This window comes from Pezoporus occidentalis, unplaced genomic scaffold, assembly GCF_034315485.1.
Source record: "Pezoporus occidentalis ecotype Australia unplaced genomic scaffold, CSIRO_AGI_Poc_V1 ctg76, whole genome shotgun sequence".
NCBI lineage: Eukaryota > Metazoa > Chordata > Aves > Psittaciformes > Psittacidae > Pezoporus > Pezoporus occidentalis.
The window spans coordinates 540,650-555,393 of NW_026916115.1; the positions used below are offsets into that span (position 1 = coordinate 540,650).

General features: G+C 52.6%; 1 protein-coding gene across 1 annotated transcript in view; it reads left to right on the top strand.

Moving 5' to 3' along the window:
• Positions 1-4,152: 4,152 nt before the first annotated feature.
• Positions 4,153-14,744, top strand: part of LMX1A (LIM homeobox transcription factor 1 alpha) — a 42,511-nt gene continuing 31,919 nt past the window's right edge. Inside the window, exons 1-2 of the mRNA XM_062602144.1 lie at positions 4,153-4,332; positions 4,895-5,081. Coding sequence (XP_062458128.1) covers positions 4,257-4,332; positions 4,895-5,081 — 263 coding nt within the window. The 5' untranslated portion in view covers positions 4,153-4,256. The remainder of the gene's footprint in view (positions 4,333-4,894; positions 5,082-14,744) is intronic.

Genomic DNA, 14,744 nt, shown 5'->3' on the forward strand with positions numbered 1-14,744 from the left:
CCTGCCCTGACTTCATTGGGGTTATGTAGTGGCTGCTTCAGTTTTTACTGAAATTCAACAACAGCAGTTCTGTATTGGGAATAAAATAAATAAAGCCCAAACTATAAAGGTTTGATCTTTGCATTTAATTCAGCTTCTCTCTCCCTGCTGAATTTAGTGATTCAAGATCATGTCCTGTAGACCTAAGATGACTTTCAGATGCCAGTGATGTGACTCTAAACTGAGTGCCACCACCATTTGGCCTTTCCTTGAGGACCTGTTGTTGTCTGGGCCCTGGACTGCTTTCACCATCCCACCTGAGCTTCCCTGACATGCTGTCTTTGCTGCCCCATTTCTCTGTCTGTCCCCTCTCCATCCCATCTCCAGCTCTCTGCTGTCCCATCAAAGTCCTTGGATGGGAAGCTGGAGAGGCTGTGCTGACTTGTTACCTCCTGCAGTACCAGAGGGCATAGGGAGGAGGAGGGGGTAGAAGAGAAATTACACTGATTCAGAGCATGTGGGACTCCTTAGAGCTGATGGTGGCAATGGGAAGCAGTGTGTGTATCCCCTTTCAGGACTGACTGTTTTTACTTTATGGTGAGGGACATTGTGGAGGAAAACATGACACAAAGACAAAAAAGCTCAGATAAATCCCCAACTGTTTGTGAATGTTGGTGGAGAAGGACCAAGCCAAACCTATGTAAGGTCAGTGGCTGCCACCCCACACCACTTTTGTCTCTCTCCCTATGCTCTCTGTACAATTAGCTCTTCCTGGGACAGGCTTGGGTGCAGGGATTTCAGTGGTAAAAGAGTGTATCCCCCCAAAGGATATATTCAACAGCATTGTGGCTGTGGGCTGGTTTCTGGCTTGCCTCTCTACCAGGGCCAGCCAGACCAGCTGGGTCTGCAGCAGCTGATGCCTATAAAGGGCTGTGAGGGTGACAGGAAAGAGAAGGTGGAGTGTATTTAAGAGGGTAAGTGGCAGAGAGGGATGTCTCTGAGTGATGGGCAGGGCTTTGTCTTCTGGGAAGACTTGGCTTCGGGCATTAAAAGCACCCTGATGGTGCTGACTAGCTGGCCCAGTGGCTCCTGTCCCAGGACAGGTGCCTGGAGCACATGTAGAGAAGCACTACTGATAACCGCCCTCTCCCTTGGTTTCCTGTGCACATGCTTTTGTGTCCAGACCTCCCTGCTCCTCTGTGGATTTGGCTCCCTGATGTCTGGACCCATGTCTGTTGCTTTGACTGTGGCCAGTCATCCCTGAAGCTGAGTGCTGTTGATCTCCTTCCAGTGCTGAACAGTGTGGACCTGCTGGTCCACCCAAGCTCCTTGGCACAAAACAGGAGAACTGGGCAACGCCAGTGGGAAGATGGCTGGGGGAAATGTGTGGCCCCTCTTCCAATGCCGTGGGCTTGTTAATTTGGCAGGCAGCTTCTGTTCAATGATGTTTTTTCCAGACCACTCAGTTTTTGTAACACCTGGCTGCCTGCAGACCCTACAGCTAGGAGAAAGCCTAGTCCTCCTTCTCCTCTGGTTTAGTTCTCTTCAGCTGCTACTGCTGTGGGCTGCTGCACCTAATTCAGCCCTGGGTGAGCTAATCATGGAAAGCCTGGCCCTCGGAGGCTGCACTGAGCTGGCTGAAATACTGCTTTCATCTTTTGTGGGGCTGAGGTGAAGGTGTGGTTCACCTGGTGACCATCCTTTGCAGGATACCAGGTGTGCTCCAGTACCTGTGAGCAGTGTGGGAGCTGGTGGATGTGTGTAAATCATGGGCAGCAACACCCTGCTGCAGCATCATGTGCTGGGCCATCCCTCAAGCCTGATCCTTCCTAGACTGAACTGGAAGTTGCGCACAAGAGCTGTGAGGTTAAGACAGTTTCCAGACCCCTCCTTACCTGGGGGGGGGGGGGAGGGAACCACCAGATGACAGCACCTAGGTGGGACTTACTTTCAGCTGTTTCTGCATCTCTGAAGAGACCAAATCAAGCAGGCAGTCTGAGTATATATGCATGGTGTCCTGTACAAGACCATAGTTTTTAGCAGTACTAAAGGATGGCTTTCCCATCCCATGGCACTGACTCCTGTGGAAGAAAATTCTACTGCCCTTCACAGCTAGGGTGGAGTGGGCTGGGCTGGCTGTGCTGTTTTGCAAAGGGAGGAAGAGCAGTATCTGGAGCCCATGGTCATGTCCTGGCTGGGCTGGTGTCTTGGAAATGTCGCTCTGATGGATCTGGCTATTGAGAAACTTGGCTGGAGCTGCTCGGGAACCTTCAGGAGAGACAAAGACAGAAGCATCAGAGCCCAGTGACTCCCTGCTGCAGCTCAGCCTTTCTGGATGTGAGGGATCAGAGCTGTTTCACTCCAACCTGTGCAATGGCACCATTTCTTGTGTGCCCGAGCTTCCAGTGTAGTTACACTGGGATTCAGCGAGGCTGTCCCGAGAGTCCATTTCCTTCTCCCATGGGATTTTGGCAGGGTGGTGATCTATCCCTCCTAACCTGTGGCCTCTCCCCTTCCGATGAGCTCCCAAAGGACATGACCTTGGTGCCTGTATCACCCACGTCATCTGGGCGTGGGGAACACTCGGTGACGAGGATGCCCCACAGAGAGGCTGGGAGCGCTCCTGTGGCTGGTACCAAGGTCACTAGTGGACACAGGAGGTGAAGCCCCTAAAAACCTCCCATCATCCACGAGCCTGTAGCGAGTCCCTCGCAGCTCTGCAGCCGGTTCTCCCTTGCTAGCTGGAGAGGAGGGACCCGGCCCTCCTCCGTGCCGGAGGAAACTGCTGCCGCGCTGTCCAGGCTGCTCCGGCAGCAGCGGGTAAGCGGTCCCGGTCCCGTCCCCGGTACGGGTGGCTTCGGGCCTGCGAACCCGTGAAACTCCCCGAAAAATTAGCGAACCCCCGCCAGGGAGGAGAGAAGGAGAGAGCCGGGCAGGACGGGAGATTGTCGGGGCTGCGGGAAGGCTCCAAGTTTCAGCTTCTCCGGCCGGGCGGGATCTTTTTTCCTCGGGCTTCCCCTCCCCGAAGCAGATGCTGTTTGGCGGAGCTGGAGCGGCGCTTCCCCGGGGCTACCTCCCCCTGTGACTCCGCGGTACCGGCGCCCATAACGGACCGGGCCCTGCTTGGCGTCAGCCATCACCGGCGGAGAGCCTTCCGGGGCAGCTCTCCGCCTTTGTTTTTGTTTTGGTTTATTTTCCCTCCTCCCCTCCCAGCACTAATTTTCCTTAAACACTCCGGGGCAGCAGGAGCGAGGCGCCCGAGGCAACGCGCAGCGCGGGGGAGTGCATCCCCGCCGGGAACCGCAATCCTCCCCGGCCGCTGCCTCCTCGGGCCGGGACTGGCTTTTTCCAAAAGCTCCCGGCCTCGGCTTCTCCTGGAAGAGGAGTTGGTTTCTAGGCGGTTTCACCAGCGAGAGAGCCGCGGTGGCGGGCCACCACTCTCCACCTTTTTTTTTTTATTATTCCTTTTTCTCCTTTTCGGCTTTCTAAAAAAATAAGAGGGGAAAAAAAAAAAAAGCCAGGGAGCTGAGCCGAGGCCGCCCGGTCGTGCCCCCCAGAGCCGGGAAGAGCCGCCGGCCCCTCGAGGCGTGGCGGGGCTGGTGCCTGCAGCCAGGCAGGAGAGCGGGGAGGAAACTTATTTCGAGTGGGGTGGAGAGGGGAGGGCAGGGCAGGGCAGGGGGTGGGGGTCGGGCAGGGAGGTATCAGCTCCAAGAAATGTGCCTTGGCAGCAGTCGGACGGGCGCTTCCCCGCAGGTTGGTGCGCTCCGCTCCGGAGCCGTCCAGAGCGCTGAGGCTCGGTCCCCACTCCGGGCAGCATCGGTGGCGGGAAAGGCGAGGAAGGCCAGTCCGGGGAGGTAGGAGCCGCTACAGGATCATCCCGGAGCGGTGGCTGCGGACGTCTTTCCCGCAGGCTCCCTGCAAGAAGGCTCCGCCCGGGCGGTCCCAGGTAAGCGGTAGAGCCCTGCCGACGGCTGCCTCGCATCCTCCCGTCCCGCATCATCCTATCCCTCTGCAGCGGAGGGCTGCGGGGCTGGTGGGACGCTGTGAGCCCGCCTGGAGTAGGGGCTGCGAAGCCGGAACGGGGAGTTTGGGGTGTTTCTTCTGTCAGGAGATAAGGAGGGAGGAGGGGAGCGGGGCGTCCCGGGAGCTGGCGGGTAGCCGGGGCAGGGAAACCCCGGCCGGGAGCGGTGAGGCCGGCGGCCGGGCTGAACGCGGTGTGTCCGGGCTGTGTTGGTAGGCGAGCGGCGTGGCCCCCTCGCCCGGCTCGGCTCCTCACCATGCTGGACGGGCTGAAGATGGAGGAGAGTTTGCCGAACGCCCTGGACCCCGCGGCCCCGTTCTCCTCCCTGCTGGGTAAGACTGGGCACCCCGCTTGCCCTCCTGGGGACCCTGAGGGTAGGGCATAGCCGGGCGGGACACGAGCGATGGGCACCGGGGAACCCCGGTGGCAGCTTTCTCTGCGGCTCGTTCCTGCTCGGCGCGGCACCACGCAGTGCCCCGCGCCCGCCTTCTCCGCTCCCATTTCTTTCCGTAAATGCATTAAATTGTGTGCTCCCGCTCTGTCCCCCACTACAGTGAAGGCCTTTCCTTCGTATCGAACAATAAATAATTTGTAATTTTTAATTTCGTTTTAATATCCGTTTCAAACAATCGCTCTCTCTCCGAGCTGCGGTTCTGCCTTCACCTTTACAAAAAGAACGAAATTGGGGACGATGACCCGCTCCCGGAGCTGCTCTAAGGCACAGGTCGCCCCCGGATCCCGGAGCAGCACCCCGCACACCCTCGCCTCCCACCCGACCCACCAGCCCGCTCCGGGGAAGCGGGAACAGCGCGATCCTCTGCTCGTCCCTCGCGCGGTCCGTCTCCCCGTCCACCTCTCCCTCCACCCACCCCTGCGCCCGGGTCCTTCCCGCAGGCAGAGCCGCGACCCCCAAGTCGGTGTGTGAAGGGTGCCAGCGCGTTATTTCGGACCGGTTCCTGCTGCGCCTCAACGACAGCCTGTGGCATGAGCAGTGCGTCCAGTGCGCGTCCTGCAAGGAGCCCCTGCAGACCACCTGCTTCTACCGTGACAAGAAGCTCTACTGCAAGCTGGACTATGAGAAGTAAGTGTCCCCTTGTCCCCCCGGTGAGCCCCCCTCGTTCCCCTCCCAGCACCCTGCTGAAAGCATGAGGGGCTGGGGGGCTTTCCTGCAACTTCCCTCCTTCCTCTGCGCTGTGTGTCCCAAGAGGTGTCAGCTTTACAGTGCTGCGTGGTGAGTTGTGCTTCTCCCTTGCAGCCTTGTCGTGCCCCAGTTCTCCCGTTTTTGGAAGTATTTCCTTGTGCTTGGCTTGGGCCTTGGGCATTTAGGAGCCCTTTGTTCGAATCCTGAGACTTGGGGTTACTGAGCCTGAGCCTTGGTAACCCCGAGGCTGTGGAGGGACAGGGACAAGTGTTTTCCCCATCTCCTCTGGCTTTGTTCTCCAACTGAGCATCTTCAGGAGGAGCATTATATCCTCCCTCATGTTGTTCTGGATGGAATTAGGAAAATATTATATATTATTAGAAAAATAGTCCCACAGGCAGGACAATACTATTGTTCCCCCTAGTCAGATGGGGAAACTGAGGCTCTTGTTGGGGACCAGTGAAGGCCCCACTGAATTTGGAGTTTTTGCTTTCACATGCAGAAGGCTTTACCTGCATCTGGGGCTCTCATGAGCAGGAAATTTAGACACGGGTGGTTAGAGCTTCCAGTCCTGATGCTGCTCCTTTGGCAAGTGTGGGGCTGGAGGGGGGGAAGAGAATGAAAAAACTATTTTTCCTTTTTTATTTAAAGAAAAGCCTTTCCAGTGGGAATGGAAAGAAGGCTGTTGAGTCTTTCTTCTGCAGCTGTTTTCATTTTCTTCCTGATCATGCCACTCTCACTGTCCCTGCTGGACCCCATTCTCTGGCTGGGTTTTGGAGCCGTTAAATTTGTGTTGCCTCTGGGCCAGTTGTTTCTCGAGGAGGGTGTAGCTGTGGGGCCAGACCCTTCACTACGGTGATAGCACAACTGCTGGAGCCCCACGGTTTCATTCCCAGGTCACTGCTACATGAGAAAACAGTGGTTGGCGATGCTCTGATCCCTGGCCTTCGGTGGGCTGATGAACGTGCCTGGGGGCTAGCCCTACTCCAGGCCTTTTTAAAGTTGGTTTTGTTTTTTTTTTCCTTTAAGTCCCATATTGTGGGTTTGAGTTTAATCACTATGGATACAAGGCAAATTGAAAGCAGAATTTGTGCGCGTGACCTTGTTTTCAAATGTTTACGAAAGAGCGGAAGAATTAGCTGCCGTGAGAGTGGGAAGGAGAGCGCTGCGGTATGGGCTTTTTTTTCTTTTCAGGCAAAAATTTGTCGAGATTGGGTGCACGGCTTGCTTGTTCATAAAAATTTGGCTTCCTGTTCCCATAGCTTTCCAACACAATTTAATTCACATTTTTTGCTTTACCGGTGCCTCCATTTGGAGCATTAAGGGGAAACTGGGGTGAATATTACCACAGAAATGCCTTTCCAGCTTGCAGCCTGTGTGGGTTTTACTCTCTGCATGTTTGACTGCACCTTCTGAGCTCTGGAAGCTGGTTCCAACCTGAAACCCCTCTCCTATGTCTCTTGTCTGGGAAAGAAATTGGTGCCTCAGCTGGCTTCTTGTTGGGCCCATCTTGCTATTGGGATGGACAAGGATGATTGTGAAAAAGAAAAATGCTGGAAGTATTTCCTAGGCTCTGATGATGGCATCATTTATCCTGGTTATTTCCCAGCTGTGTTTGGTTTGGTGACTGGCTGGAGTTGGGAGTGGGTTCCTTAGCTGGTGGTTTCCCAGAGGTGTGATGGTTTTATCCCTGAGCCACTGCTGGTTTCCTCTCCTGCTCCCACCTGCTCCTCGCTATCACATCTTTGTGCCCTTGAGTTTCATTTTATTTTATTTTTTTTGGCATGGGGCTGTAGGTCCATGTCCCTGCTCCCTCCATCCCCTTGCCCGGGCTCTCTGATGTGCCAGCACTGCTACTCGTTACCTGGGGATGGCAAGGATGCAGAGCAAAGTCCCAAAGAGCTGTTCCCTTTGGGCTCTGCTGAGCTTTACACATGACTGTATTTACCAAAACCCCCTCTTTCTTTGCCCAAGCTGCCTATCCCGATGTTTTACCCTGGTGAAGTAATGCTGTGCCGGCATCTGCTTGGGTACTGATGCTGGTAATGGGGCTTTCAGTGCGAAAGGGGCAGGAGAAGAGACTGCTCTTGCACTGAGCTAATTACCTCAAGCCGATAGCTGGTTAATTATCGTGAATGACTGACACTCCTTGTGCAGTGCAATGGCGTAAAGTGGCTGATCCTCCCTGGGGCCTCTCTGTGTGTCTGCGTGTGAAACATCAGTGCTGGGAGTATCAGCGAAGTGGTCGGGGTCCCACTTGCCAGTGCTGTGGTGGTGTTGTTTTTTTGTTTGTTTGTTTTTGGTTTTTTTTTGTTTGATTTTATGGAGATTTTTATTTGTTTGGTTGGTTTTGTTTTGTTTTAATTGAAAGATGGGATTTCTCTTCCATGTGCTGACTGTTGTAATGTTTCATTAGAGATGAGTAGGTACAGCATTTTCCGACAGGCCTCTTTGCTCTCTGAGTTCTGTTTATAAGAAGGCTGTAGAGGGTTAATGACAGAGCGTGAGATGGCAGAGTTATGCCTTTAGTTATAAATACAGCCATGGAAAGTGTTATGGGCGGTATTAATCAACCGTCTGACTTGCTGGACTCTAGAAATTGAAGAATCATTTACTAAAGCATGTTTTACATTTCTTTGTCTTTCATGAAGAGGAAGACCTTGGGAGAGGATCTTGAGAGGGATGGTTGAAAGACAAAGGATGCCAGGCCAGGTCTCAGCATCTCTTTGGGGTGCCCAGGGCCACAGCTTAGGACCTGTGGGCAGTTTGGACAGTGGTGCTGACCACACACTCAGGGGGCTGGGGGTCATTCTTGGATGAGCTTCCCCGACTCTGGAGGGGAGGGCTCCTGGGGAGGGACTGCTTGGGCCGTGCCCCTGGGACAACATCTATTTGGGGCAGAGGACATCAGTTACAGAACATCCTGAATCTCGCAGCAGCCCCCGGCACTTATCCAAACCTGATAAGTCTTAACTATGACAAGGTTCAGGCTTCGCCCTGGCCAGCTCCCTGACTGCAGAGCAGATTCGGGGATGTTCCCCAGCTGTGGGGCCCCTGCGCTGGTGACCAGGGGGATGGGCTTTTGGGGTGGCAGGTTTTCTTTTTCGGTAACATCAAATCTGGCCATAAATGAGGAAGGGTGCTGGAAGCAATGGGAAGAGAGGGGCTGCCCTAGAGGCTTAAAATCCACATGAAGATGGGAATGCCTGAGCCCCACAGGCCTAGACATGTCTCATAGTGGGTTTGCATGGGCCAGGCGGAGCCAGAGCTGTAGGGAGAACTTGGAGCCGCTGGGACATTCCCATCCCAAAGCCCCACCGTGGGTGATGCCAGTGGCATGCAGAAGCCCTGCTGGCTGGTTCTGGGGGCCGAGAGCACTGACAGTGGTGCAGTCATGATGGGGGCGCAGCTGGGGAGCGTGGTGACGGCGGGACGGCTTGGCACGTCCCCAGCCACGGCGCAGAGCCCCAGCCCCAGCCCCGGCTGGCAGGAGCAGATGGCCAGCACATCTTGGAGCAGGCCTGGCATGTGGGCGCCGGCAGTGGAGGGACAGCCGCAGCCCCCAAGCCGCCTCCACCATGCCGGGCTCCCTGGCCGAGGGCGGCAGTTGTGTGATGCTCGTCCTGTCTTTGCATGTCTTGATGGCTCTGTGCTCTTTCCAGCTTCTGTGTTGTCATTGCAAGGCTCCCTCTGCTTGGTTCTGAAATCCCCTGCTCCTGGAGTCATGGGGTCATGAGGGTGCCTTCACCTCTGCCTCTGAGAATTAAAATGAGGAGGCACATCCGGATGTGAAGGAAAAAAAAGTCCTTCCAACCTCTGAACACACACAAAAGAAAATGTGTTTGAGAAACCCATCAGTGTTGGATTTTAAAATCATACCCTGCATCTTTGTACGGGGGATGAGTGTGGTCCTGGCAGACCATGGCGGGCTCTACCCAGGGGGAAGGTGGGATCTGCTGGTGCAGGGCAGTGCAGCGCAGCCTCCTCTCATGGGCTGGAGGCTCGTCTGGCAGCTGCTGCCGTAGAGGAGAGACAGGGAAGAGGTTTGAAGCACCGTGGCTGTTTATCTTGCTTAATGTGTCTAATGAATGTAATTATGCAATTAGCTGCAAACTGTAGCGCAACTTCCCCAGCCCAGAAGGGTTGCAAAGCAGATAATCCCGGATGGATAGAATGAATAAGGTGATGCTGAATACTCTAGAGCTGCCTGCTCCCACTGGCTAGGACTTCCTATGGTCTGTGTGGTTTGTGCTGGTAATTTGCAGTTCTTTGCTTTCCCTGGCCTGGAGAAACAGGATTTTTTGCTCTCCTTGTGGCTGATTGGAGAGAATGGGCCTTCCAGAGAGCCATGGGCCAGCCCAGCTACAGTGGAGAATGCCTTCCAGGGGTCCTTTTCCCTTCTTATAGGGCATCCTATGAAGAGTATGGTGCTAACTTGGGGTTCTCCACCTGGTCACGCACTGGAGGCAGTCAGGCTGGTCTGGACAGGGTAACAGAGCACATGGCAGGTCTGTGGCATGATATCCTTCTTGCTGGTCTCTCTTTTCCCATTCCTCATTTTTTTTTGATTCTTGAGCATCCTATCCTTCTTGCCTGCTCTCAATCCCCACCTAGCACCTTGTTTCCTGTAGCAAATGCCTCTCTATCCTTGCCTGCTTCCCCATAGCTCCTGGAGGAAACATGCTGACTTGTAGGCTGGGATGAGCGCAGCTGTGGGGTAGTCAAATCTGGCCTCATCCCTACAAGGGTTATAGCGGTGGGTCTATATTCCAGGCCAGGACCAGGTGCTGGTCCTTTGTTTTTTGTTATTAGGTTGCCTTGTTGTGCTGGTGGGGGTGGGAGGGAAGTGGGGAAGCAGCGGGATGCAGCAACGAGAGGTGTGTTGTGGCGGCCGCTGGGGGCTCTGCACTGGAAATGGCAGGTGAACAAAATACACCCTGCCTCCATCTCTACTACCCTCTGTCTTCTCACTTGTGGGGCTTTCCTTTTCCAAAGGGAGTAGAGGTCAGATTTGACATCTTGGCCCTTCACTCTGCCCTTAGTTGGGTTCGAGTCTTACAACTAATGTTTCATAGAAAGGCCTGGAAGGGAGCAATGTTTCACAGCTGGGGACCAAGGCAGCTGTGAATATACTCATCATATGTTTCTTTGTAGCAGGGACCAGGGGTAGCTTTGAGATCACCATTTCTCCTGATCATTGGCAGTGAGACTGGGGGTTGGTGCTGGCAGGGCTGGGACCTGAGCAATCCTGGGACTCTCCATGGTTTCTGCCATCTTATTTCAGACCTGCAATGACTGATTTCCCTTTCTCTCTCTTTCTCCCCCTGTGTCACAGTTCTCCCTGATCAGTGCCTATCAGAGTGCTTGGATCTGGGGGAACTGCTTCAGATCTTTGCAAACCCAGTGAAGACATTGAAAAGAAATCGGCTGGGGGATGAAAAGGGGGGTTTATATCAGTTTGAGAATTTTGTCCCCACCAGCTGGAGAGACAGCTGGGGTCCTTTTCTGTCCCGGCTCACCAGCCCTTGCCTTGCTGGTTCTTCACCTGCTTGCAGCCACCAGGCACAGGGAGGGATTTGCTGAGCCACGGATTTGGGAGCGCCTACAACTGGGTTTCTTGCTCAGTCCTTCCTTGGGGAGCTTTCTGGCAGGGTCCAAACTCAGTGCTGTGGTCAACCCCAGATGCTTTCGGATCGTGGTCTTGGGTGTTGGCTATGCCAGAGGCTGGCCAGCATGTGGGCAGGATTTGCCAGTGGCCACGTGTGCTGCCAGGGAGGATGAGCTCCTATGTCTGTCCCTGTCCCGGGGTTGTCTCAACATACTCAAACCCACAGCAGTTTCTGACTCTGATCCTGTACATTTGTCCCAAAGTTTAGCCAGGAGACCTGGAAGCACCCTCTGCCTTGGAGGGGGAGAAAAAGTACTTTGGGGGGTGAGGGTCTCCTCTTCTGCTCACAAGGCTGCAAGTCCTGCTCCTTTCTGAGGAAAGAGAAAACCCAACTCTTTAAATCTGGTTTGGATCTGGATTCATGGCTCCCCACTTCTGCTGAATCCTGTGGTGTTCAACCATGGGGCTACTCAGCATGCTCTAATGCTGGAGGATGTCTGAGGAAGAAGAGACTGTGGCCAAGATGGTGGGAGGTGGAAAAGAGAGTGGTGTCCTGGGTATTTTTCCATTCAAGATGCTCTTTGTCCTTTTGTACTCCATTTTGTCTCTGTCTTATGCTCTCTGCAGGGGCAGATGTAAAGTGGGGAACTGGGGACAGCAGCCTGGGCTGAGAGACTGTGCTTGTACGTGCAGTTTAATAAAGCATCTCCTCTGTCATAGGAGTAAAGAGTGGTTCTAAAGCAGGGGAAAAAAGGTTCAGATTTTATACAAGTTAGATACTGGGATTGACCCCCCCAAATTCCCCCCCCCCCCCCCCCCCAAAAAATGGGTTTTCATGAGGAATTTGAATTTCTGTGTATTCATAGATTTCAAGAGAGAGGTGTGTGGAGATTAACAGCTTTCCCTGCCATGGCAAGCACCATGCAGATGTGTGTGAAAGCCTATAGTTGCAGTTACACTATCCTGTAACTTCCATTTTGTTCCTTGATGCTTTTAACTTGGAAAAAATCCTCTCTGGGCAGAAGGAAGTCAACTGGTCCCCGGGTACCTTCTTCTGATGGTGCTCAGGGGCAATGGATGCACCCTGGTTGTCTGTGCATCTCCGTGAAACCAGCAGGCATCTTCTTGCAGCTCTGTTTGATTATTTTTAAGATCATCAAGCCTTGGTTGCCCAGGAGAAGGGGTCTGTAATTCCTGGCTTCCCATCCCAAATATTTACAGGCAGCCAGATCCTGAAGCTTTTGCAAAAGGCCTGTAGCAGCTTAAGCCTATCTATCTGATAGCCTTTCTCTATCAGATGGCTCTGCCTTCTTTCTTATATGTTTTGCTGGGATCTTATTAATAAAAGACCAATTTCTTCATCTTGTCAGGGATCTTTCAGGTGCTCTGCATTTTGTAGACTTGCTCTCTGAAAACGGTGATTTCTTCCCATAGGGGTTTGAGTTTGGAGGAGGGTGGCATGTGCATTTCTCAGTACAGAGGTGAAATCATGTTGTGTTCAATGCAAACAATTTATTTTCTTATTGCATTGTGTGCTTTCATGCACCTACCTATTTTCAGCAGAGCATTTTCCATGCCTATGAATATGATCCTGTTTTGGGTTCAAGTCTCTTGCATTGGTGCCTGGCTGAGACTTGGCTCCTTTACCCATGAAAATGGGGCTGGAAATATGTATCTAGCTAAAAAAGGATTTGTTCACTATCATAATGTCTTGCTGGACATGTTTGAATAGGGGGCACTAATTCTCAGTCTCTTTCCAGATTTGCCTTAGTTTTACATTGTGCCTTTCTGTTTTCCACCTTGGGCTACCTTTGACTGAAGGCAATCTAGAGCTTGTGTTGCAGTTTCTCCCAGGCATGAATCAGTAGGATTAAGGCATGAATTGATGGGAGATGGCATGAATTGGTAGGAGAACTGCTCTGCTCTGTATCACAGCACATCCCAGCGGGCAGAGGTGCTTCTTTTCCAAGGGTCGCTGGGGCTCTGTGCCTGCAGGTGAAAGGATTGCCCTGCACAGAGGCATCCTGCTCCTCCTGGGGGCAAAGGTGTCGAAGGGCAGAGAATGCTGGAGGAGGCTTCCTCAGCTGGTACTCATGCTTTGCAAGCCCATTAGAGCTCAGCATTGATCCTCCCCAGCCATCGTCCGTACATTGTCTCTTGCCACTCCTTGCCCCTCCCCTTCCCTTGTGGGCTTCATTTCCTAGCACTGCTCTTAGGGAGAGCTTTCTGTCCTTGACAGCGGAACAAATCCCTTTTCAGGTGACCCTCACACCTCAGCCGATTGTCCTCTGCCTCTGCCACCGCTGTGCAAAATCTCGCTCCCTGGTATGTCTGTTCCTCTGGAATGATAACCACCATTGCCCCTGAAATCCCTCTGGGCAAGGTCCCTGCTCTGTGAGGGAGTAAAGTGAGGTCTTAAAAGCACCACAAGAAGTAAGAGCAATTCCTGGATAATTTACCTTTTGGATGTGATTCATCTCTGTGACGTGCATCCTGTACTCTAGTTTTGTGGTGCAGAGCTCCTTGGATGAACCTGGAACCTGTGTGTGTGCTGAGGGCTCCTTCTCTGCCTGGGGCCAGTGGGGCCACATTAAAAGTTCATTTTTCACTGGATAACATTGCCCAAGGTAGCTGAGCAGAAAGAGTGAGGTGGGAATTTTCGCTTTGCTATTGAAAGCTCAGGGAAACATTTGGCAGTAAAAATTTGGAAAGGGGAGAGAAAAAGATTAGGGGACATGAAGGCAGTTCTCAGCTGCAGCATTTTTTATTTTTTTTTATTTTATTTTTTTTTTAAATTTGTAAGAGTCAGTGTTGTCATTTCTTCCCTCCAACCCCAACTGTTGTAAAAATACAAGGATGCTATCGTCAAAATTTCTGTTTGGCACTTATCAGCTCTGTTAAATCTTTGTTCCTGGAAAACAGTGTCTTAGCTATGCAAAATGTTGCTAATCTCTGCAGTAATATGTCTAAACAGGAAGAGGGAAATGCAATTTGGGAAATGGCACATGTTCACAGGGATGATTTTGATGCCTTTGGATGAGTAAATTCATGGTTGATGATTGTGGAGATGGATGTTTGTCAAGACAGAACCCCAAAAGTCTTGCCCAATGACTTCTGTGTGAACCCCAGATTGGAACTGCCCTTGAACACCCTTTTGGGGCATCTTTTCCATATCTGGTCTTAGAGAGGACTGTCCAGGCAACAGGGGAAGAGGGAATGGCAGCTGTACTGTGTGTGCGTTGAGTATGCAGGACCCCAGCCCTGTGCTGGGTGTTGATGATGGGGTGACAGTCTCCTCTCTGCTTACAGACCAATTTCTGTAGACTCCTGCAAGGGTTGAAGAGGAGGAAAAGGCTCTTCTGAGAACGTGGTACAGGCAAGCCAAAGTCTGAATTGCCTCATGGAGATGCTGAAATCCAGGTGTTGGATACAGGAAGAGCAGAGGGCCCCTTGCTCACATGAACACTGTCCGTGAGCCCAATCCTCCTCTTGGCTTGGGTGCCTGTGGTCTCTGATGGGGTGGGATGGCTTAGGCTTATGCATCTTGAATCTGGCTTTTGCCAAATGGGTGGCCAGCTGGGTTGATGATGTGGAACTGAAATACTGAATTATGTATATCTCGGCATCTCTGCTGCTGGGCAGAGCACTGGAGTGGTATCGAGCAGATCCTTTTAAACAGCAAATTGGACATGGGAGCTTGGTTACGAAAGCCATTAAGTGTTTGAATTTTCTTGATGCCTGCTCAGGTGAATGTTGCTCCTTCCTTCTGCATCTGTAATTATGAAAGGTTGAAAGAGCAACCTCGGTGGACTGGCTTAAAACTTTAATGAAGCTTAAAGTCTTGTAGGTTGGGCTCTTGAGTCTGAGCTTGTTTCAGCTCTGGCCCTAGAAAGGAGGGTTAACCAGAAAGTGGGAGAGGCTTCCTGCATGCATTACCTTGAGGACATCAAAACCCATGTTGTTGGGAGGTGCTGTTACGGAGATGGTTTAGGGGA